Source organism: Megalobrama amblycephala, linkage group LG7 (assembly GCF_018812025.1).
Source record: "Megalobrama amblycephala isolate DHTTF-2021 linkage group LG7, ASM1881202v1, whole genome shotgun sequence".
In the NCBI taxonomy this organism is placed as follows: domain Eukaryota; kingdom Metazoa; phylum Chordata; class Actinopteri; order Cypriniformes; family Xenocyprididae; genus Megalobrama; species Megalobrama amblycephala.
Genome location: NC_063050.1, coordinates 30,659,058 through 30,683,264, shown reverse-complemented (window position 1 = coordinate 30,683,264; position 24,207 = coordinate 30,659,058). Strand labels below are relative to the sequence as shown.

Sequence of the window (24,207 nt, the reverse complement as noted above, 5' to 3'; positions counted from 1 at the left end):
TCTTTTCCTTCAATGAAAGGTTAGATTTTTGCTAATTTTATCAATTAAAGATCAAAAAGATAAACAATACAGATGTATTTTTAGTCATCTTTGATCATATTTACCGAGTGTACCAACCATTTTGTCCACATCTGTAGCTTGCCAAGATGTATATTGGAAACACAAATGCCTGTTTTGGGTGTGTCTTGCATCTACATGCGAAAGCAATGAGGTAAATTGTTCTTAAAGTCCTTGATCAGCATATGAAAGAGTCTTTAGCATTAGTATAGATAATGCGAAATGCATCACAAAACTGTATTCTTCACCCCCTCTCCACCCAGCAATTGTTCAGGCCGATCTTTAACTTTACACATTCTATTAACTATAAACTTTGCAACTACATGTCAGCTAACTCTCATTAGAGTATTAGCAGACTGTAGGGTTAGTAGAATAAGATCACATGGTTGCAAAGTTATTTATAGTTAGTAGAATGTTGGTTCGAGGAGCAATAAAGTGTTAGCAGATAATAGCACTACCCTAGATTTGTAACCCCACCTAGGAAATTTTTTTACGTAAACGTGTGCTCAATATCATTGTCCCAAACCTTACATTTGTGTTTAGAGTACTGGTATAAAAGGAGTTCATTAATGACTGTACTAAAAGATCCTTGGGTCTTGTAGCTGCAAAGAAAGCCCAAAATGACCCGGTTTTTGGTAACAAGCAGCTTTGTGTTTCTTGATGCCTTTTTATCCCTTTCTTGAACACTATGCCAAAGAATTTTGCTTACAAATTTTAAAATGCTCACAATTTGGCCTAATTATATTTTAAATTTACATGACAGAATTTCTCTGGTATAGTGGTATACATTGTAGGGATCATGTAGAACCCTCAGCAAGGTTCATTTGCACTCTGTGATAAAGATAAAGGACATTAACAATATTCTAATATATTATGAAATAATCACAATTAAATTGAAATTATTAAATATTTTGATTATTTGAGCATTTATCCCAGTCTGGCTCTGTGAATCATCAGATACAACATGGACAGTTTTTTGTACAAAAACCTTTATTTCAAGAAATTAATAAAGTGAAATCTATAAAATAAAAGTGTTTCAATCAGAAAACTAAATCTGAATAAAACAATCGTTTACCATTATTCTATCAACACGTTTTTTAAAAAACGTCAACGTCTTATACACACAACAAGTGATGAGGATTGGAAGTTCTTTTCATCTCAGTCTGATGACAGAAGAGCTGAACTATAAAATTCTATTACTAGTTTCTTATGGGGATTCCTCAATATAACAAGCATAATAAAACTGCTTAGCATTGTAAACTGCCACATAGGTTTCTGATACACCTTTAAAAACTAATGAATCACCCTTAAAATGATCCAGAAATAACATTTTGAACTTTCTGGGGAAGTTTGTTTTTCAGACTTTCATAACCACAAAGAGTCCGAGAGTGAAAATAATCAGTCGCTCTTCTCTTCATTCTGGTAGTGTCTGTACTCCGGTTTGAGCTCCCAGGTGTTCTTGTGGGTGCCTTTGACATTGTATATGCCAATGTCCCGTAGAATCTCCTTCAAATAAATCTGTAGAGAATGAGAAAGGGAGTTTTTATAAGTAGCCTTATAGCGTACACTACATTCAAAAGTTTGGGTCATTAAGACATTTTTTGAAAGAAATTGCTACTTTTATTCAGCAAGGATGCATTAAATTGGTCAAAAATGGCAGTAAAGACAGTGTATTGTATTGTTTATTTATTAAGCACCATTAAACAACAGTCCGTGTAACTCACCACAGGCTGTTTCGTGATGTCCACCAGATCCTTAATGTTATAATACTGATGCTTTTCAAAGGCGGAGAACAGCATGTCCAGCACCTGCTGTTTATCTGCACGTGCCCTCTTCCCTTCTTCTTTCTTCCTCTTTTCATAGTCCAGCTGAGAAAAACAGGAACAAAGAGAGTGTGCATCAACAATCAATTGTATAATACTTAAGACATCTGTCTGACGACACAAAAGCTTGACCTACATTATAGGCGTGATTAGCCACAGGCTTGTAGTTGGTGGTAATGGGTTTGTCGAGCTGTTGAGAAAACCTGAGCGGTTTAGATAACTCCTCGATCTGCAGTCTGCAACAAAAGACAACATCCTTTATGAGCTCTAGCTACAAACATATTCAAGTTTTAAGAATCAAACAGCATTTTTTTTTTCGATAATCCATTACACTTAGATATACGTCACAATATGGAAACAAAAATCTGTTGCTACTTCTGTTTCATTGTGACTAGGTTAAGAGTTAAAAGGATTAGTTCATTTCTGAATTAAAATTTTCTGATAATTTACTCACCCCCCATGTCATCCATGATGTTCATGTCTTTCTTTTTTTCAGTCGAAAAAGAAATTAAGGTTTTTGTGGAAAACATTCCAGGATTTTTCTCCATATAGTGGACACCTGGTTACCAACGGATGGAAGGTCCAAATTGCAATATCAGTGCAGCTTCAAATAGCTCTACATGATCTCAGATGAAGAATAAAGGGTCTTATCTAGCGAAATAATTTTCAAAAAAATAAAAATAAATAATTTATAAATTAACCACAAATGCTCATCTTGCACAAGCTGTGATCCACCACGCGTGACGTAGGTGAAAGTAAGAAAAAAAAAAAAAAAAAGGTAAAACAACGATGTTGGACAATTTTGAAGTTGGAGGAGCAAATGAGATGGAATTTTTCAGTCTACATCACGCGTGACCTTTCCAGCGTGATTACGTAATGCGTAGCACATTGTAGAGCAGAGCAAGACGAGCATTTGTGGTTAAATAGTATATAAATACATTATATATAATGTTTTCCTCAAAAACCTTAATTTCTATTCAACTGAAGAAAGAAAGACATGAACATCTTGGATGACATGGGGGTGAGTAAATTATCAGGAAACTTTAATTCTGAAGTGAACTAATCCTTTAAGGTTTGCTTACAATTAGTGCTCACTTGCTAGTAAGCTGTCTATGGAGGCAGCATTTTAAGGCATCACCAGTGTATCTGCTTATTTTAACTCAATTTGGTAAAATTCATAATGTATCCTTTATGGAAAAGATAATCCAAGAATACACTGCAAAACATTTGGTGAAAAAAAAAAAAAAAAAAAAAAAAAAAATATATATATATATATATATATATATATGGCAGAAAAATTTGAAAAATGTTTATGCTGCATATTTATTTTCATTGATTACAGAAAAGCAGAGCTAAAACAGTTCAGTGAAATTAAAAATTTTATTTACACAATATTTTATGTGTGTTGCCAATATTCAAATGCTTATTACAAAATCCTGCTGTTATCTTACCGACATGCTGACATGCATAGCAAATAGCCTGTGTGTTCATATACTCATAAATTATTCATTCTAAAAAGTTTTTTACAACATTTGTTTACACTTAATTTTAGTGTCCTTCTTACACGTACTTACTGTAGTAATAACAGTAAATTAAGCATAATTACAGGCAATTAACCCTAAACCAAACCTTATTCCTAACTCGGTAGCACTTTTATTTTACAGTCTTGTTCCCCATGTACATACTATGTACTTATTATAGTAATTTCAATAACTGGGTACTAACCCTGAACCTAACCCCATGTAGTTACCTTATATTACCCAGTACTTTCTTAGATAAGTACACTGTGAGGTCACGTATGTGCACATACTGTAAAATAAAGTGCAACTCCTAACCCTAACCCCATGTTGTTAATTACTAATACACATTACTTAAATGTATCATTTTAGAGTGAACGGGCCTCAATAGCAGTTCAAAAGGTTTTGTAACAGAGCTAGTGTGTGCATATATGAACATACTTCTTCAGCCTCATGTAGTTTTCACTGGCGGCTGGTCTGCATTCAGCTCTCTGCACCACCAGTCCTTCCAGTGCAATTTTATCTTTGTGAGAGAAGAGACATTAATACTCAGTGACAGTTGGAATGAAGCAAACGCTGCTGCAACACACAGCCTATTACTGCTCAGTCATTACACCAGCTGTGAGACACGCAACAGTACGTGCTGTACAGTCTCTGCTCCAAACGGTGAAATTTCAATACACCAATTCAATAGTTTAAATTAGGCCAAAGAAAGGATTATTTAAATTTGCTGTTTTGTTGGCTGATTGTCAAATTAAAGGCCATCAGACCATTATAAACAGTACAAGGCTTGACTAGGTCATTCCTGGACCTCCACTCAAGCAGGGGGCGACGGTGAGCACTCACCTGGGCCTGTACCTGTACCTGAACCGCTGGCCTCGGCATCTGACTGCCCTACAAGAGGGATGGCAACATGAGAACGAGGGGGGTGACATGCCAAAGTAATCACGGCAGGCCAAGCCTCACGCCAGATTCTTACACAGCAGTGAGCGAAAGCAAGCGCACAAATAGGCACAAACCACGCAGATACAACCAAAAAGCCACACAGAACCTCTGATCAATCAGAAACCAACGTGGAAATTGATCCAAATTAATCCAAACAAAAATCACATACCAAAGGTCACTACCCTGTCTATGGAGGTGTATAGATATATAATAAATAAATTTATTTATAAAAAAAAAAAAAATTATATATACATTTACATTACTGTTCAAAAGTTTGGGATCAGTACGATTTTTTTTAAATACATTTATTCAGCAACAAATGCATTAAATTATCAAAAGTGAGAGTAAAGACTTTTACATTGTTACAAAAATGGGTAATTTAAATAAATGCTGTTTTTTTTTTTTTCCATTATGAAGCCTTAAAAAAACATCACGGTTTCCCTCCAAAAATGTTACTCAGCATATATATATTTTTTTAACACTGATAATAATAAGAAATGTTTCTTGAGCACAAAATCGACATATTAAAATGCTATTTGAAGGATCATGTGACACTGAAGACTGGAGCTATGGCTGCTGAAAATTCAGCTTTGCCGTCACAGGAATAAATTACAATTTAAAATAGAAAACAGTTGTTTTCAATTATAATCATATTTCACATTATTACTGTATTTACAGTGTCTTTGATCAAACAAATACAGCCGTGATGAGCATAAGAGACTTTTAAAAACATAAGAATAAAAAAATCTCACCGATCCCAATACACACACAAAAGGTTAGAATACTGTCATAAACAGTACATTTCAGGGGTGTGACGATACACTTAGCTCACGAGATAATACAGGATATGAGAACGAGACAATATTTTTAATATAATTTAAAAAAAAAAAATTCCGAAAATAACTGATCGTTTCGCTAGATAAGACCCTTATTTCTCGGCTGGGATCGTGTAAAGCAGGGGTTCCCAAACACATTCCTGGAGCTTCCCCAATGGTGCACATTTTGCACGTCTCCTCTGCCTGACAAACCCCTTTCAGGTCTTGGAGTCTCGCCTAATGATCTGATGATCTGAATCAGGTGTGTTTGATTAAAGAGACATGGAAAACATGCAGCTTTGGGGAGGCTCCAGGAATGTGTTTAGGAACCCCTGGTGTAAAGCCCTTTGAAGCTGCACTGAAACTGCAATTTGGACCTTCAACCCGTTGATCCCTGCTGAAGTCCACTATATGGAGAAAAACCCTGGAATGTTTTCTTCAAAAACCTTAATTTCATTTTGACTGAAGACGACATAAACATCATGGATGACATGGGGGTGAGTAAATTATCAGGAAATTTTAATTCCGAAGTGAACTAATCCTTTAATCTTTAACATTTGACCAATGCTACAGCCACTGTAATTTCTTGAACAAAAACATGTTAACATCAAAACAAGGATTTAAACTTTTACTTTGAAATAGCGATGAACAACAATTTGCATATTTAGAAACATATTGATGTATTCTCCTCTGTCGGCGTAGGTTTATAAAAGATTTACGTTACAAATCTGGTGAAATGGCGCATGTTGCATTCCAAGATGAATGTTAAAAGAAACCCAAACTCACAGCATATGCAGAGATGGAGTTTGTAATTAATTAATAACTGTACAACACTTCGCCATGAAACAAAGCGCGTCAGACTTTATATCCATTCCCAAATACACGCTATTAGAAACCCAAACAAACAGCACATGCAAAGACCATGTAGAACAGCATTTACTGTGAATGGAGACACTCTGAGATGCAGGAAGAAACAAGTAACCTGCAAGCATGTAAATAATTAAAGGTGCTAAAGAGGATCTTTTCGTCGACTGAGAAACCAAAGACTGTTAGTGAGTTTTTGAAATGAGCGCATGCGTAAGAACAACCCCCCTCCTTCCCCATTTCAAGGGAACGCCTCCCAAAACTCGTACACGAGTATTGAAACACGAGTGTTTACCACCGGCATTCGCTGTGTCGTGTTAGTGGATTCATTATGTCGGACTCACCGCAGGTAACTCATAATCTGCAGTTGTTACTCCTGTCTCCTGACAAAAACATTGCATGCGGCGCCTGTGGAGTGTGGAAAATTACTGGAGCGCGCAGCCACGCACGTCTCTCACAGGGAACGTCACGGCAGTGATTGACAAGCCAGAGGGCCAATCGCGTAAACGATTGGCTGATGTTTTTAAGGCCCTACCTCATGCACAGATGATGTATATTAATATTATTACTTTCAGTGCACCTAATAAATAGTCTTTTATCAGTTAGTAAAGACAGTTTCAAGTAATATTGCAAAAATGTATAAAACAAAACATCCTCTTTAGCACCTTTAAAGCATTGAGCTTCACTCTGAAACCCGCAGCGCATATATTTGTCATATGCGAGATAGCTTTTCACCTCGACGAGAAATGTTGTCATGTTTTATTATTGCGAGATCTCGTCACACCCCTAGAACATTTACAGTTGAGCTAACAATTAAAACAAATTTATATATATAAAATAAAATAAAATAAAAAACATCATCCCCGAAAAACACATTTTTGAACAACTGTCCAGAACACTCAGCAGAGAAGTGACTAGGCAATTTTGCACTCAAGCAAATTATAACAACTAAAGAAATCATCCATGATTGAATCCGAGGTGAATTAGGAGGATGGCAACTATACATAGTTGCTCATGCACACACAACACCCAAGCTACACAAAACAAATCATCGTTAATCAAAGACAAAGGCAGTGAGTAGATTTGGCTTCCAAAACCAGTGATATTTGAAGGCCCATAATGTCTTCTACCATCAAAAACACCACACACACACACACACACACACACACACACACACACACACGATTGAGAGGCAGAGGTCAGCAACTGCAAAAGCTTAAGAGACCAAATCAAAGCTATCACAACCTAATATCTGATTCATCTCACAGAACAGACAAAGAGTAGAGAACGTAATTGAATAGAACTAGAGGAAGAGAGAGTATGAAGCAACTGAAGTTTGTACAGGACATCCCAGAGATTGCACGAAATGACCATATAAACAATTTGAAAGCAAAAGTTAACAAAAAAAATAGTGATACTATAATAAATACTTTCATTAATAAGTAATTAACAACCATTATATAATTTTTAACATTAAATTGTACACAAATGTTAAAAAAATGATCAGTACATGCAAGTATATGATTTTAAGTATTACAGAACTTTTTAGGTGCAGTGGTTCTGATTTTGGACATCAAGTTGTGCCCCAAAGTATCAAAACTCTTTTATATTAAAATATATATATATATATATATATATATATATATATATCAAAAATAAAAATCTATAGATGTAAATATAATACTAAAAAATAATGATCAAATAATTAGTAATAATTTTTGTTAATGACTTAATAATGAAAGTTGTCACTATATATTAATGAAAATGGTAATCTGACTTACCCATTTTACTTACCCATTTAAATTAAAGACAAATGTAGTACTTTGACTGCAGGTCATTTTAAGTGCATTCATTTCAGGTTTTCTAAATTTAGTTTGATCACAAAGGCCTGGTTTCACAGACAGGGCTTAGATTAAAGGGTTAGTTCACCCAAAAATGAAAATAATGTAATTAATTACTCATATCATGTCGTTCTCTAGCCGTAAGACCTTCGTTCATCTTCAGAACACAAATTAAGATATTGTTGATGAAATCTGATGGCTCAGTGAGGCCTCCATTGCCAGCAATGACATTTCCTCTCTCAAGGTCCATAAAGGTACTAAATACATATTTGAATCAGTTTATGAAAGTTCAGTGGTTCAATATTAATATTATAAAGCGACAAGAATACTTTTTCTGCAGCAAAAAAACAAAAAGACTTTTCAACAATATCTATATAGGCCGATTTCAAAATACTGCTTCAGAGCTTTACGAATCGAATCAGTGAATCGGAGCGCCAAAGATTTCAGCAGTTTAGCCATTTCATAGGAGATCCGAATCATTAGATTCGAAACAAAAGATTCATAAATCTCAGAAGCTTAATGAAGCAGTATTTTGAAATCGGCCCATATAGATATTGTTGAAAAGTTGTCATTTTGGTTTTTTTTGGTGCACAAAAAATATTCTTATCGCTTTATAATATTAAGATAGATCCATCCAATTCACATGAACTGTTTCAATTATGTTTATTACCTTTATGGACCTTGAAAGTGGCTTTGCTCTCAATAGAGGCCTCACTGAGCCATCGGATTTCATCAACAATATCTTAATTTGTGTTCCGAAGATTAACGAAGGTCTTATGGGTGTGGAACGACATGAGGGTAAGTAATTAATTACATTATTTTTTTTTTTTTTGGTAAACTAACCCTTTAAGCCAGGATTAGGCCTTAGTTCAACGAGAACATTTAAGTAGCTTTTATAAACGTGCCTTAGAAAAAAAAAACATTGACAAAACAATTTGCTTTCAGTTAAAACAGCTCAAACATGCATTTTAGTCAGAGACTAATCTTAACCCTTGTCTAAGACTTGGGTAAAGTTGGTTTTATATTCGCACATTCGGACTTCTGATAAATTCAGACTTTCCAATAAATGTGCAATAAATTAATGTTTGCGAATTTTAAGCAGCGACATGATATTGACAACCAACGACTGTCAACTTACAACATTTTTCACAGTCGATCAAAATAGGCAAGTATTGTTTTAATGGCATATTTACTTGTGAATGTCCACTGAATGCCCAATGCAGTGTGATTGACAAGGCTATTGAATACGGATGTCCGAATGTGCGAATATAAAACCAACTTTACCCAAGTTTGTCTAAGAAACCAGGGGTAAAAATGTTTAATTCGAGATTCATCGCAGTAATTCACAGCAAGCTGTATTTAGTGAAATCCAGTTTCTCACCTGAAGAGTTCTCAGTAAAAACAGCTAGAGTCTGTCCACCGACAGTCTGAAGAGTGAATGGATGCTCTCTAGGGGCTCGTACCATAGAGGGCTTCTCCCCAATGGCGTCTATGGTGGTCAGCTCCTCATTGAGTGTGAAGGACACCTGTCAATCAATCAATCAATCAATCAGAAAAAAAACACTGACTCCACCTAAAGACACAAACCCACATATAAAAAACTGAATGTGTAAAGACATGCTAGTTACCTCCGCTTTGCCTTGATTCCTGTACGAGCAAAAACAATAGTGTGAATATGAATGTATAAATGTTTAATATAAAGGTTGTGTTTGTAGTACTCCGTAACATTAAGCTTTGCTACATACTTGCAAATTCGGAGCTTTCCAACTTCACCTCTCCCTGTTGCTTTGGTCCATTGCTGTGACAAATACTTTGGGACCTTTATGAAGTTTACACACCAACAATGGCTTTAAAACAATGTAATAATTACACTGCAAGGCATAGAAATCACATTGCTATTGTGCTAAAGCCATGTTAATACAACGTGAATCATTAGCTGTAGCAGTTCATCATCGACTTGTTTAATAAAGCACTTACTTTGACCAGCCATACACCCGTGTTCTGTTTTGCCCCGGTCAAATCCACCTCTCCTTTGTCTGACATGCTTGTTAATAGTTTAAAAATGTATATTCTAATTATTTCATGTGGATTTAATGCACCTCTTCCACGCTATACGCACTTTAGCTAGTACATCACCAAAAACAAAAATCCGGTTGTACGGTGGCCAGAAAGGACAAAAAACAGAAGCGGTTACACAGATTACAGTTAGGCTGCCATCTATGGGTGCCACAAAGAAATGTTTGACAGGCATTTTGTTCGATTAACCAGTTATAGATTTAAAGATTTTCTACATCGTTGTTGTTTTATTTAGTCAAAAAAAAAAAAAATGCAACTAACTTATATTTAGAAGTGGTATTTTTGAGAACTATTTATTGAAAGGAAAATGTACACCTTACCATACATTTACTATAGTATAAGAAGAGACAACAAACAATTCAGATAAGCCTGTATAGCCTTAATACTTATAAATATCCCGAAAATAAGACTTTTTTTTGCATTAAGGTTGTGATAATTTGGGGTTGAATAATAAGACAAAAATAATGACGCAATACAAACAATTTGAATGGTCATAAGGTAGTCATTTTCTTTAAGTAAAATATAAAATCTGTCTTTTAATCTTTTAAAATTTATTTATTTTTTAAATATTTTAATATGACCTGAACTTGACGTATTCTAGACATATAGGAAAGTACACGCTGGTGAACAATACATTACCCCAAAACACAAAACTGTCATTATTCAGTGGAATGATAGGATATCACTGTATATCAACACCAATACTAAAGTACTCATCAGTTTTTAATAAAAATAAAAGGTGGCCTAAAAACTTTTATAAGCCACAAAACCACAGATTTTTTTTAATGCATGAACTCTTACAGTTAGATATTGGTATATAAAAAGCAAATTCAGGAGGAACAGTCAGTTCAAATTTTACATATAATTATCAACACGGCTCATAATGTTTTGATGATGAATGGATTCCAACTCAGTACAACGTCCTTGACAACATCAGATAAATGCGTTTAACGTCCCTCACAGGAACATGCGTTCTTTGCTGTGTGAAAAGCGGGTGTTCAGCTCTTGTGACTTCTTGAGCAGAGCTTTTTTCTGAGCCTCATCAAAACGATTGACTTGGAGGTCCGTGTCTCTGTCGAATGGTTTTCTCTCCACAGGCTTGTTAGCATCCTCCTCAGCTTTTCTCTTCATCTTCTTAGCGTGCTGACTGATGAGAGATTCACCACGCTTGGTCTCCTAAAAAGAAATGGGCATTTTGAGATTAAAATTCACATTTTTATACTCAAGCAGTAACAATCACACCTAGCAAATGTACTAACATAACAATGAGCAATACACGTTACAGTATTTATTAATCTTTGTTAATGTTGGTTAATAAAAATACAGCGTTCATAGTTTGTTCATGTTAGTTCACAGTGCATTAACTAATGTTAACATATAAAACTTTTGATTTTAATAATGTATTAGTAAATGTTGAAATTTACATTAACAAAGATTAATAAATGTTGTAGAAGTGCAGTTCATTGTTAGTTCATGTTAATGTCATGTCATGCTAATGTAGTTAACTAATGTACCTTATTGTAAAGTGTTACCATATAATTAATATTACTATTATCGTTAATATATTTAAACTATTTTGCATGATTAAAGTGATAAAAAAACAAAAAACAAAACATACAATCAAGATTTTTTCCCCTTAATAACTAGTGTTTTTATTGAACCTTTGGAATCACAAAATGGATACTGGTAAATTTACCCATTTGTTAATATATTATAACATAATATAAGATAATATTTGTGCCATAATGCTGACTTAAATGATTGAAGTACAATTTGTAATACATTTTTAAGCTGAATTTAACTGAAAATAACTTACATTATATTTTGAAACTTTTTCAGCCATCTCAAGCTCAATCTGAGACAGGCGAGGTCCATCATCCTTGGTGGTTTCACCTTTTTCCTTAGCCTCTAGTCGCTCCTAAGAAAGACAAAGAAGAAGGGAATTTCCAAACAATCCCTGAAATCCCTCTTTGCCAAAACCCAATGTAAAAAAGCTTGTATTATTTGCAGAATTACAAATGACATCATTGGTAAATCTACAGTGAGTCTCCACAACAATCTCCACATTTCACATCTGAACTCAATCACATCTAAATTACAAACTCACCCTTGCTTTTCTCTCACGGTCAGCGGGAGTGTCAGTCCAGATTGAGCGGTCTTTGTTTTCAGGACCTGATCTTTTCTTAAAGGTCCGTGCTTCCAAGCCCACATGCTGCAACTCAGGAGGCAACTCTGTCATCCAGCTCTCTCTGGAGACAACTTTGGGGCCAGTCTAACAACAGAAGAGTCAGAGATTGTTTAGTTTGCACGCTGATTGGAATAAATGAACATTGAATGTTAAAACAAATTACTCAAGTTCTTTATTGATGTTGTACAAATACAGCAAAATTACTTTTGTCTTCCACTGGTTGTTGCATAATGTGTGTGTGTGTGTGTGTGTGTGTGTGTATGTGTCCGTATATATATATATATATATATATATATATATATATATATATATATATATATATATATATATATATATATATATATATATATATATATATATAAAAGACAAAAATAAATGCATATTAAAATGTATGTAAATAGAAATTTTACAGGATTTTAGAAATAGAATTTTATAATTTTATAGGAAATATAAGGCTAAAAATTTGAAAAACTAAGTGCAAAAACAGAAATATAAAAAATACAAAGAAATATACAGTGGAAAAACAAAAAAATAAATACTACTATTACTACTACCAGGGTTAATATTGTCAACTAAAACTATTAAAACATGTTTGTTAATTGAAATAAAGTTTAAATAAAATAATATAGAATTATTAGACTGAAAACTTAAACTTCCTTCAGTTAGTTCCCAAGGCAACATTTCTACTTTTCATTTAGTTTAAGCACTAAAATTACTTACTTGAAATAAATTAAAATAAATAAATGCTAAAATAAAAATAAATTAAACCTAAACAGTAATAATTTTTAAAATATGATTGTCTGTTTTTATTCATTTAACAAAAATACTAAAAAAAAAAAAAATACTACAAATAAAATGACAACATAAAAGTATAAAACTAATAGCTAATTCAAAATATTATAGAATAAATGTTATAGAAATAACACTGAATTAATGAAAAAAAAAAAAAAAAACAGACATAAAATGCCCTTACATCCACTCCTGTAAGTTTGTCTTTCATTCTTTGAGCTCTTCTTTCAATGTCCAAAGCCACGGAGTCCTGAGACGGTCCTGTTGATGGCATGGGTCCAATGACATAATCATCTTCTTCTTCTTCTTCACTGCTTGACAAATCTGGAGTATAACCTGGTGGTAGAGCTGGTCCTGAAAATCCTTCGGCATCTTCTTTTTCCCCCTCTTCATCTTCAACTTGTCTTTTAAAGCCTGGAGGTAGAGCAGGTCCTATTGCAGGCGGTCTGCTAAAAAGGCCAAAAAACAAAAATTAATTCAATCAACATTTACATTTGGAAGTAAAATTAGCATAAATATAACAGTGTGTGATACTACCAACTCTACACAGCAAAAATGTGAAGATATGTCTGATACTTTTGTTTAATTCCCGTTACCGTTCAGGAGATCTGTCTTGCTTTTGATATTCTGGGGGTAGAGCTGGTCCTAAAAACCCTCTGGTATCATCTTTTGGACCATCGTCATCTTCATCTTCATCATGATCTTGTTTTTTGAATCCTGGAGGGAGTGCAGGTCCTAGTAAAGGTGGCCTGGAAATGCAAAATGTAGTTCATCCAAGACTTAGATTGGGATACTAAAATTGCTATATAAATGACCATGTGTGATACTGTTAACTCCTGTTTATTACTCTTCCGGTGACTTGGCTCGCTTTTGATATCCTGGGGGAAGCGCTGGACCAAAGAAACCATCATCATCCTCCTCCTCCTCCTCCTGTTTGTCAGTTTGCTTTATATCCATCTCATCTTTCATGATGCCTCTGTTGCTGTTAAAGAGTCACACATGTAAAAGTGAGAGACAATGATTACACTGTAAAGACTGACATTTGAAATAAAAGTCAGATTTTTTTTTAATATGATAGTTTATTGAACCTTTATACAAAATATAAAAGAAAATCTAAAACAAATACATGCATTGTATTTTATTTTATGTTTTGTATCATATCATACATCAGGCAATTATGGCCCATATAGTATTCACACTTAAGAAAGAACATTTCTGAGCAACAATATACAATTTGGTGAGTAAGATGAAATTTTGAGCTTGTAGTAAATGAATGAGATTTATTAAAACATTATGACACTGCATATAAATATCAGTTCTCAGTCACTATAACTCCAAATAATGTGTCTCAGTACCATGATATTTAAATGCTTAGTTTTATGATTACAACTGTAGTGGAGGGCAAAACATATCATTCAATGTAATTCAATGATGATTAAAAGATGTACAAATAAACATTCCTCAAAAGTCTGCTGTATAATATTTAATACTTATATATTAACATGTTTTTTCTTAAATTGCATAATCAACTAAATCTAAGTTGCTTCAATACAGTAAATGTGCATCTTGAAATATTAATAATATCAAATTTATGATATAAAAATCATTAAAGATTTCAAAAGAAAAAGACGTGTACCACAAACTGAAGGTGGACACTTTTAAAATTACGTTAAAATGACTTTTACTTGCTAAAAAAGTATAAACTATCATTCAGAGGGCAGAAGACAAGTTTTTCAGCAATGTTTTGATCATGTTGATCATTTAGAGAGCTTAGGAATGTATATATAAAATATGATACAGTAGGGTTAACTAGCAAGCTATAATCTCCTAACATAAAATGTATGTGGATATATCACAAGTGGTTCATTTCTGACTAAACACTTCATTAGCTATGAATCCCTAAGAAACACATGTGTCAGGAAAAACATCAAGTATCATACTTTGAAGAAGGCCGTTTCCCAGATGATGAGTATTTGGCTCTCTTGAACACGACCTCCTCTTGATCACTGTCCTCACATGAGCTGGAGGACTCTTTATACAGTGGAGGCAAAGCTGGACCTACGACTGGAGACACCATTTATTATTTATTGTGTAATTAGTTGCACTCGGGTCTAAATTAAAGAATTTTATGTTTATGCAAAAATATTGACAAGAAAAAGAAAACACATAAAGGCAGTCAGCTTTGTTGTGCATTTGCAAAAAAAAAAAAAAAAAAAAAAATGCAGTTCACAAAGCAGCTACTACAATGTGCATGTGTAAACATACTTGCGCCTTCTTCATCTGAATCATAATTTTTGCTTTTTCCCATCGTCGGTGGCAAAGCTGGTCCAACTTTATTTTGATTAGACATCGCAAAATTATCGTGTCAGAAAAAAAGACATGTATTTGTTCACAAATCCAGAAATATGCTACGACAAAATGAACACTTTCTCATATTTCCGGTTTCGAATTTGAGTGAATTTCAAAATAAGAGTTCTGTTCGGGCGGAGTCCTATAGGTGGCGCGTTATTTTGTATCAAAAGCGTTTCTGAAAAAGACGCTCTTTAACGCAAACTTCACTTCTCTTTTGTCATCCGTTGTTGTTTCTATGGGCGGCGGGACGCTTAAAAACAACAGTCGGTATGATAAATAATCATAAAACACTCCCCCCCCCCAACTTTAGACACTTTGAAGTTTGACGTCTCACATAAACGATAACTTGTTGTCGTGTTTTTCTTGTCAGGAGGCTACGAAAGTCAGGTAGTTAACCTAAAACAACAGAATTTGCCTTCTTGCTTGTCCATCTGTCATCGCTTAGTGACTAGCGTCTTATCCGTTAATTCTTTCCTTGAGCTTCTGAGCTCCTGTCCTGCTAATAATCCACATTTCCCGGTTTTAAAACCAGCTTTGAGGAACAATCTTTTTTGATGACAAATCGGTAGGACGCGTTGACTCGGTCTTTGTCGAGATGCCACCCAAGAAGCCAAAGGACGCAAAGGCGAACATCTCCAGCTCCATCGAGTCTGAGGACATCAGTCTGGAGACAACAGTCCCCACAGAGGACATATCGTCTTCGGATGAGAAAGATGGCGCAGGGAAAGTCACAAAACAGCTCCTGGAAAGAAAAGAGCTGCTTCATAACCTTCAAAAGCTGAAGATAGAGCTGTCACAGAAAAATCTGCTCATAGACAACCTCAAAGTGGACCACCTCACCAAGGTAATGGTTGATTAATAGAAAATTAGAGTATTCAACAGCTGTTTGTTTACCTGCTGTGAGTGTTAAAATTATTCTCACATTCATTTTTTAGATAGAAGAGCTGGAGGAAAGGCTGAACGATGCTCTCCATCAAAAACAGGTGCTCGCTCTTCGTCTGGACAGCCAGCTTAAACTACAGCAGGATGAAAACAGGTGCATTTACATACAGTTAAGAAGAAGATCAATATATCGGTGGCCATATTGTTATTGGTCAATAAATGTAACAGTGTAGACACCATTATATTACAGTAAATGTAACAGTATAGACAAAATATAAATGGACAAAATATAAAAGAAAAATCTGTATATACTGTATGTGTTTTATGTTTTGTATCATATTTGCATAGATGCAAACTTCTCACCTTTCAGTGACAACTCACCTTTTTGAGATCAAAATATGGGATAACTTATGGGATTTGCATAGATCCAATGAGAAACTGTTTTTATGGGGTGGGGGGGTCTTACAAGGCTACTTGGTTGTTTCAATAAGTACTGTACATTGATTCCTTTACTCTTACTTTAAAAAAACGAATGTCTTTAAAGGGGTATATTTTATGTATTTGAGGTCTGAGATGTGGGAACGGTGAAGAGAGAGAGGGCAAACAGTTTGCAGTTTAGCTCAGTATTGCTGTCTAATCAGCCAATATTGTCTTAAATATCCTGCATTACAGTTTAGGATATATACGGTATTAAAAATGAATAAAAACTCCCTTAAAGTAACTACAAATGAGCATGCAAAGCAAATATAATTGGTGAATATAATAGCATATAATTTGGTGCTGATGTTGGTATTTATATGGCCAAAAAGTAAGATGAGGTTCAAAGTTTTTATAATGATAGCAGACTACTTGCATAAAATACATATAAAAAACAGTTGTTACTCTATATATTTCAATAATATGTCTTAATATGATGATATTTAAATGCTTCGTTTTATGATCAAAACTGTAGTTTTATAGGGCAAAACATATTCAATGCAATATATTGATGATTGCGAGATGTACAAATAAACATTCATCAAAGCCCTGTTGTATGGTACATCATCAATAACATAAATCTAGCATTTATCTGAAATAGAAAGCTTTTGCAAAATTATAAATGTCTATACTTTCACTTTTGATCAATTTAATGCATCCTTGCTGAATAAAAGTATTCATTTGTTTAATTTCTTTCCAAAAAAAAAAAAAAAAAAAAAACTCTTACTGACCTCCAAACTTTTGAACGGTAGTGATAATGTTACAAAAACTTTCTATTTCAGAAAAAATGCTGTTCTTTTGAACTTTGTATTCATAAAATAATCCTGAAAAAGATTGTACACAACTGTTTTCAACATTGATAATAAAAATAAATGTTTTTTGAGCAGCAAATCAGCATATTAGATTGATTTCTGAAGGTTCATCTGAAACTGAAGACTGGAGTAATGATGCTGAAAATTCAGCTTTGACATCACAGGAATAAATTACATTTTAAAATATATTCAAATAGAAAACAGTTATTTTAAATTGTAAAAAATATTTCACAATATTAGTGTTTTAAAAACATTAAAAAACAACGTTCAAAAACTTTTGACTGGTAGTGTAAGTTGCTACAGTCAGGTAAATATACGTCTTGAAATATTAACAACAGTATAACAATATATAAAAAAAATTTCTTGCATTTACTGTCTAAAAATCATTAAAGACTTCACAGCAAAAACACATGTACCACATCGTAAAGGTTGGCTTTTTAGAATAATACTAAAAGGCCTTTTTACTTGCTAAAAAAAGAATGAACTCAATCAGAGGTCAGTTTTTTTCAGCAAAGTTTTGATCAATTTCAAATACGACATAGTAGTAGGCTTTATAGGGTTGAATGAGGGTTATGTGCAACGAACTTCCATATTCTGTAAAACAGGTTGCATCCCTTCCGGTTCAGGTCTTTTGTATGTGCTTTGTTAAATATAGAGCTGTTTTACTCAAGGTGCCTGCAAAAGAGCGAGCAAACATGAGCATAACCGATGTGCAGATTTTTAAAAAATGTTCTTCTTCTCACAAACATTTAGATATTTAAATCAAATAAAACTGCTACAATAAAAAGACCTAGCTAGGTTAGCTGGTTATCTTAAAAATCCATAGATATCGCCATCAGTTTGTACTCTGACAAGCATATGCAATGAGACCTGTTTTCCTGTTTGGCTTTTGCTTATACAGGAAGCAGCAAGCCCTGAGGAAGCAGGAGATGGACACCATCATGCTCAGACAGAAGCAGCTGGAGGAGACGAACCTGCAGTTGTGTGATCGAGCAGGTGATCTCCGCAGGAGCCTGAGGGACCTGGAGTTGTCTGAGGAGAAGTACATTGAGCTGAAGGAACTGCCTGAGGACAAACTCACCATCCCTGAATATGTGGCGGTGAGCACTGAGTTATAAACTGGAGTAGGAAATTAAGATTTTGAAATGAAGAGAAAACTTGTGGACCGAGGAGATTTAAAAGCTATAATATATATAATACGTGTGTGTGTGTTCGTGTACACGTTTTCTTCATATAGATTCGTTTCTATGAGGTTGTGAACCCTCTGAGGGCTCTTGCGACTGAGCTGCAGGTGAAAAAGGCTGACCTGACCGAGGATCTGGACAGTCACCGCAACCAAATCAGGTCACTAATGGAGGTGTGAAAAAAATGTTCTTTCCCCTTTTTGGATACCATTTTTACTATTGTCTTTAAAGTCAGAATGGAATATTTTCTACATGCATGATATACAGTACAGTCCAAAAGTTTGGAACCACTAAGATTTTTAATGTTTTTAAAAGAAGTTTTGTCTGCTTACCAAGGCTACATTTATTTAATTAAAAATACAGTAAAAAACAGTAATATTGTGAAATATTATTACAATTTAAAATAACTGTGTACTATTTAAATATATTTGACAAAGTAATTTATTCCTGTGATGCAAAGCTGAATTTTCAGCATCGTTACTCCAGTCTTCAGTGTCACATGATCCTTCAGAAATCATTCTAATATGCTGATTTGCTGCTCAATAAACATTTATGATTATTTTCAATGTTGAAAACAGTTGTGTACTTTTTTTTCAGGATTCCTTGATGAATAGAAAGTTCAAAAGAACAGCATTTATCTGAAATACAAAGCTTCTGTAGCATTATACACTACCGTTCAAAAGTTTGGGGTCAGTAAGAATTTTTATTTTTATTTTTTTGAAAAGAAATTAAAGAAATGAATACTTTTATTCAGCAAGGATGCATTAAATCAATCAAAAGTGGCAGTAAAGACATTTATAATGTTACAAAAGATTAGATTTCAGATAAACACTGTTCTTTTGAACTTTCTATTCATCAAATAATCCTGAAAAAAAATATTGTACACAAATATTTTGTACAATTGTACACATTAAATGTTTCTTGAGCAGCAGATCAGCATATTAGAATGATTTCTGAAGGATCATGTGACACTGAAGACTGGAGTAATGATGCTGAAAATCCAGCTTTGCATCACAGGAATAAATTACTTTGTGAAATATATTCAAATAGAAAACAGTTATTTTAAATTGTAATAATATTTCACAATATTACTGTTTTTTACTGTATTTTTAATTAAATAAATGTAGCCTTGGTGAGCAGACGAAACTTCTTTTAAAAACATTAAAAATCTTAGTGGTTCCAAACTTTTGGACTGTACTGTAGATCTTATTGCGAACGATTCATCCATTCGGTAAAAATAGCAGGCTTCTTTCTAGTGATATATTCAGGACTTCTCCAATCATTTAGTCTGCTTAAACTCGCCCCCTGCAAGCTTGCGTTCATCCGCATCCACTAATGAGTGCAACACCCACATCTCAACATCCAATCAAGAACTGATGCAGTCCCTGCCAGCCTGCACTATATTTTTCTTTTTTTCGATAACCTATTTCACTACTTCCGTTTCATTGCAAGTTTAACAGTTTTGAGTTGCAAGATGGCAACTATTCTGTTTGGCTATTCTAGCTTGCGTTGGTATGAACGCAGAATCAAGTATTTCAGACAGCTATGAAATAATTGTAATTATTGGTGTTACTGTTATTTCTTATTGACATTCATCACTTCTTCCCCATATCCCAACCAGAGTTATGAGGAAGAGAGGAGAGTGCGCTCCGAGCTGGAGATCCGCTGTCAGAGACTCACGCTGGAACTTGCTGACACCAAGCAGCTTATTCAGGAAGGAGATTACAAACGAGAGAACTATGACAAAATCAAAAGGTGAGTAAAATTTCCTGCATTGTCTTTTGCAAGTCCACATTCAGGTCAGCAAGAAGTGTTTCTTGAGCACCAAATCATCATGTTAAAATGTTTTCTGAAGGATCATGTGACACTGAAGACTGGAGTGATGATGCTGAAAATTCAGCTTTGCAATCACAGAAATAAATTACATTTTAAAATATAGATTAAAAAAGAAAACAGTTATTTTAAAGATGCCATCAAACGTTTTTTTTACAAGATGTAATATAAGTCTAAGGTGTCCCCTGAATGTGTCTGTGAAGTTTCAGCTCAAAATACCCCATAGATTTTTTTTAATTAATTTTTTTAACTGCCTATTTTGAGGCATAATTAGAAATGCGCAGATTCATGCTGCGGCCCCTTTAAATCGCGCGCTCTCCGCCCCCTCCCGAGCTCTCGACTCTATCATTGCATAAACAAAGTTCACACAGCTAATATAACCCTCAAAATGGATCTTTACAACCTGTTTGTCATGCAGCATGTCTAATCGCGTAAGTACAGTGTTATTTGGATGTTTACATTTGATTCTGAATGAGTTTGATGGTGCTCCGTGGCTAACGGCTAATGCTACACTGATGGAGAGATTTATAAAAAATGAAGATGTGTTTATGAATTATACAGACTGAGGTCTTTTAAACAAATGAGATTTATATAAGAAGGAGGAAACAATGGAGTTTGAGACTCACTGTATGTCATTTCCATGTACTGAACTCTTGTTATTCAACTATGCCGAGGTAAATTCAATTTTCAATTCAATGGCACCTTTAAATTGTAATAATGTTTCACATTTTTACATTTTTTTTATATCAAATAAATGCAGCCGAGATAAGAGACTCATCACGGCTGCATTAAAAAACAGAAAAAAAAGAAAAGAAAAAAACTGATCCCAAACAGTACAGTAGTCTAATTCCTTTAAATGTCCAGCCTTAGCTGCAATCTTTGCTATTTTTAAAAAAAAAAAGCAAAAAACAGAATTTAGTTGAAAAAGATTTTCTTTGGGAATCAACATTACGTGCCACATTATAATCGACTGACTAGTATAAAAGTTTCATAATGTATGAATTTTTAATATTCAGTCAATGTTTGTGCATTTTTTCCCACAGAGAGAGAGATGGGTATGAAACGGAGGTAAGAGAGTTGAGGAAGAAGTTAGAAATGCTGGACCTCACACACACTGCCGTGACCAAAGAGAGGAATGAGCTGAATAAAGAGGTAATGTGGGATGAACATAAGATTATTGACAGATTAGCATGTCGGTTAGACCAATTAATTAATTGTCTGATTGTTTAAATTATCGACATCTGACACTGACTTTGTTAATAGATAATAAAAAATTTCCAGTTTCTTTTCAGTTTCTTTATTTTCTTCGATAAATTACATACAGAGAGCAAGATACAATACCTAATATATATTTGAAAACAATAAATGTGCATTATCCATTAACAAGGTTGGCGGTACATTTTGTAACTAGGACACTTCTGCTAACTAGCCAAGCGGGCAACTTATCAACTGATGTCTATAATCTCAAAGTAGCCAAATGTCAACCTATAAATCTGTTTGTCATAAAGTTTCTTCTTCTGTTACTTTACCTCTTTCTCGGCACCTTTTCCTTTTCATATGCAGGTATCCAATCTGCAGCAGTCTGTAACATTGATGCAGAAGGACAAGGAATATCTAAATAAGCAGAACATGGAGCTTAATGTGCGCTGTGCTCATCAAGAAGACCGTCTGGACAGACTGCAGACCCAGCTTGAAGACACAAAGAAGGCCAGGGAAGATGCCTATGAAAAATATGTTGTTTCTAGGTATGTGTGTGATAAATAATATGCAACAGAGGATGGTGCTTCCTACTAAATTTTTTTTCAGTTCAGTCTTATGAACAATATAGCATTGATCAGTAATAAGAAGGTTGCGTGATATTAAGAAATGGGCCAGGTCCAAGAAATGGAAATGGGCCAAAAATCTTAATATACTTGGATTTCCAGCAGAAATCCAAGATCCATTAAGACTCTCAAGTCTCAAATTGTTTTTGTGAAGTCATTACAATGTAACAGTTGTGCTGTTTGCATCCCTCCACCAGAGATCACTATAAGACAGAGTATGAAAACAAACTGCGTGATGAACTGGAGCGCATACGAATGAAGACCAGTCATGAGATCGAGAGCCTGCAGAGGGCATCTAAAGAGATGTATGAGAGAGAGAACAGGTGAGAGCAAGCCTACATGTCTATGACTGAACAGATCCTATTCTTTCCTTGTTTACCATGGAAAACCTGGAAATGTAAGGGAATTTTAAAAATTGTGATTTCCAGTCCTGGAAATCTGAAATCTCTATAGTGTTTTCAAAAATAATAAATTATTAAATTATTAATTAAATTATTATTATATTTAAAATCCTCATCCAGTAATAACGAATGACTGGAAATTCATGTTAAAAAGTCCGTGTTTTATGTTTTATAATCTAAACATTTGCATCCAGTTACAGAAATGAAGAAAATCAGTTACTTAGGGTGGGATGCAGTCTTTGAAACTGCTGTCTACATTGAACATTTGGTCTTCTCACAGCAAAGCTCACATGTAAAACTCACATGTAAAGTTGTCTTAAAACTAGCTTTTACAGTACAATCATATTTTATAATCGACTAAGCATTGGTGAAGTAAGAAGGGTCCCAAGACGGACATTGCTATCCAAGTTGCCAGAGCCTAAATACAGTGCCCGACCAAAAAAAGTCTGCTTAAAGGTTTATTTCAACCAGAAATGAAAATGATCCCATAATTTACTCACCCACAAGCTATCCTATGTGTATATTACTTTGTTCTTTCAGCCAAACACAATCAGAGTTACATTAAAAAATATCTTGGCTCTTCCATGCTTTATAATGGGAGTGAATGGCACCTTAGATTTTTGAAGCCCAAAAAGCGCATCCATCCATCATAAAAGTAATCCATACAGCTCTAGAGGGTTAATAAAGGCCTCCTGAAATGAAGCGATGCGTTTTTGTAAGAAAAAAATATCCATATTTATAACTTTATAAACTATAATCACTGGATGTATGGCTGTACGCAAGTTGAGTTCTGGTGGAAGAGTGACTTCTGACCCAACGTAGGATGTAGAAGTAGTGTAAGCTTAGGTGAGAGTATATGCCTCTCACGGTTCAAACAAATAGGGCTAGGCAACTCAAGCTCTTCTTCCCTTATGTAGAAATCCTCTGACATTTCTCTTTAAAAAGTCTTGTTTAAGACTTCTAATTTGTGACCAGTGTTTTGTTTTGCTCTATCCTCTGTGCTTCCTCGTTCGTCAATACATCATGTGTCGAGTCAGAGTTTGCTCTTCCGCCAGAACTAGACTAGTTTACGGCCATTGCCGGAAGCCTGTTATTATAGTTTATAAAGTTTTAAATATGGATATTTTTCTTACAAAACTGCATCGCTTCGCTTCAGAAGGCCTATATTAACTACCTGGAGTCGTATGGATTATTTTTATGATGGATGGATGCACTTTTTTAGGCTTCAAAATCTAAGGTGCCATTCACTTCCATTATCCGCTTGTTAAGTCGTGACGTAAGAAACGCCGTTTCTGGGTCCAAGCCTCAACTCATTTTCTTTGCAAATGCCATTGACGGCTGTTTATGAGCGCTATTTATTCATATTAAACATCAAAAATTTTAAAAAGTTAAACATTTTAAATGCTTACAGTCTACACAAAAGTCTCCGCGCTCACAGCGTCACAAACATTGATATTTTAATGATTTATAAAAGATGAATCACTGTCTGGCCATCTGGAATTTTTGTATGGAGATAAAGGTTATGATT

The 24,207-nt window shown here is 34.4% G+C and overlaps 3 protein-coding genes across 6 annotated transcripts in view; 1 reads left to right on the top strand and 2 right to left on the bottom strand.

The window, feature by feature from the left end:
* Nucleotides 1–1,160: 1,160 nt before the first annotated feature.
* gtf2f2a (general transcription factor IIF, polypeptide 2a) lies at nucleotides 1,161–10,089 on the bottom strand. 2 transcript variants are annotated; one of them, XM_048197000.1, is made up of 9 exons: nucleotides 9,840–10,089; nucleotides 9,608–9,681; nucleotides 9,491–9,509; nucleotides 9,244–9,388; nucleotides 4,244–4,291; nucleotides 3,839–3,920; nucleotides 2,017–2,116; nucleotides 1,782–1,925; nucleotides 1,161–1,575 (listed from the first exon to the last, which is right to left on the bottom strand). In XM_048197000.1, the coding sequence occupies exons 1-9, from the start codon at nucleotides 9,903–9,905 to the stop codon at nucleotides 1,456–1,458; spliced, it is 798 nt and encodes a 265-aa protein (XP_048052957.1). In that variant the 5' UTR covers nucleotides 9,906–10,089; the 3' UTR covers nucleotides 1,161–1,455. The 2 variants fall into 2 exon arrangements, with proteins under 2 accessions (XP_048052957.1, XP_048052958.1); XM_048197001.1 differs by lacking the exon at nucleotides 4,244–4,291 and having other exon boundaries at nucleotides 9,840–10,086.
* Nucleotides 10,090–10,643: 554 nt separating this feature from the next.
* Nucleotides 10,644–15,382, bottom strand: gpalpp1 (GPALPP motifs containing 1). Of its 2 annotated transcripts, none has more exons than XM_048196999.1 (8): nucleotides 15,181–15,382; nucleotides 14,856–14,979; nucleotides 13,763–13,897; nucleotides 13,512–13,664; nucleotides 13,100–13,361; nucleotides 12,046–12,210; nucleotides 11,755–11,856; nucleotides 10,644–11,114 (listed from the first exon to the last, which is right to left on the bottom strand). In XM_048196999.1, the coding sequence occupies exons 1-8, from the start codon at nucleotides 15,263–15,265 to the stop codon at nucleotides 10,896–10,898; spliced, it is 1,245 nt and encodes a 414-aa protein (XP_048052956.1). In that variant the 5' UTR covers nucleotides 15,266–15,382; the 3' UTR covers nucleotides 10,644–10,895. The 2 variants fall into 2 exon arrangements, with proteins under 2 accessions (XP_048052956.1, XP_048052955.1); XM_048196998.1 differs by having other exon boundaries at nucleotides 13,100–13,364; nucleotides 15,181–15,379.
* A 127-nt stretch (nucleotides 15,383–15,509) lies between these two features.
* pibf1 (progesterone immunomodulatory binding factor 1) overlaps nucleotides 15,510–24,207 on the top strand; it is a 56,624-nt gene continuing 47,926 nt past the window's right edge. The window contains exons 1-9 of one of the 2 annotated variants that reach the window (XM_048196994.1): nucleotides 15,510–15,654; nucleotides 15,800–16,111; nucleotides 16,203–16,303; nucleotides 18,340–18,538; nucleotides 18,676–18,795; nucleotides 20,244–20,377; nucleotides 21,499–21,607; nucleotides 22,019–22,200; nucleotides 22,476–22,601. In XM_048196994.1, coding sequence (XP_048052951.1) covers nucleotides 15,863–16,111; nucleotides 16,203–16,303; nucleotides 18,340–18,538; nucleotides 18,676–18,795; nucleotides 20,244–20,377; nucleotides 21,499–21,607; nucleotides 22,019–22,200; nucleotides 22,476–22,601 — 1,220 coding nt within the window. In that variant the 5' untranslated portion in view covers nucleotides 15,510–15,654; nucleotides 15,800–15,862. Of the gene's footprint in view, nucleotides 16,112–16,202; nucleotides 16,304–18,339; nucleotides 18,539–18,675; nucleotides 18,796–20,243; nucleotides 20,378–21,498; nucleotides 21,608–22,018; nucleotides 22,201–22,475; nucleotides 22,602–24,207 lie in introns of both variants that reach the window. The other variant, XM_048196992.1, reaches the window with a different exon arrangement.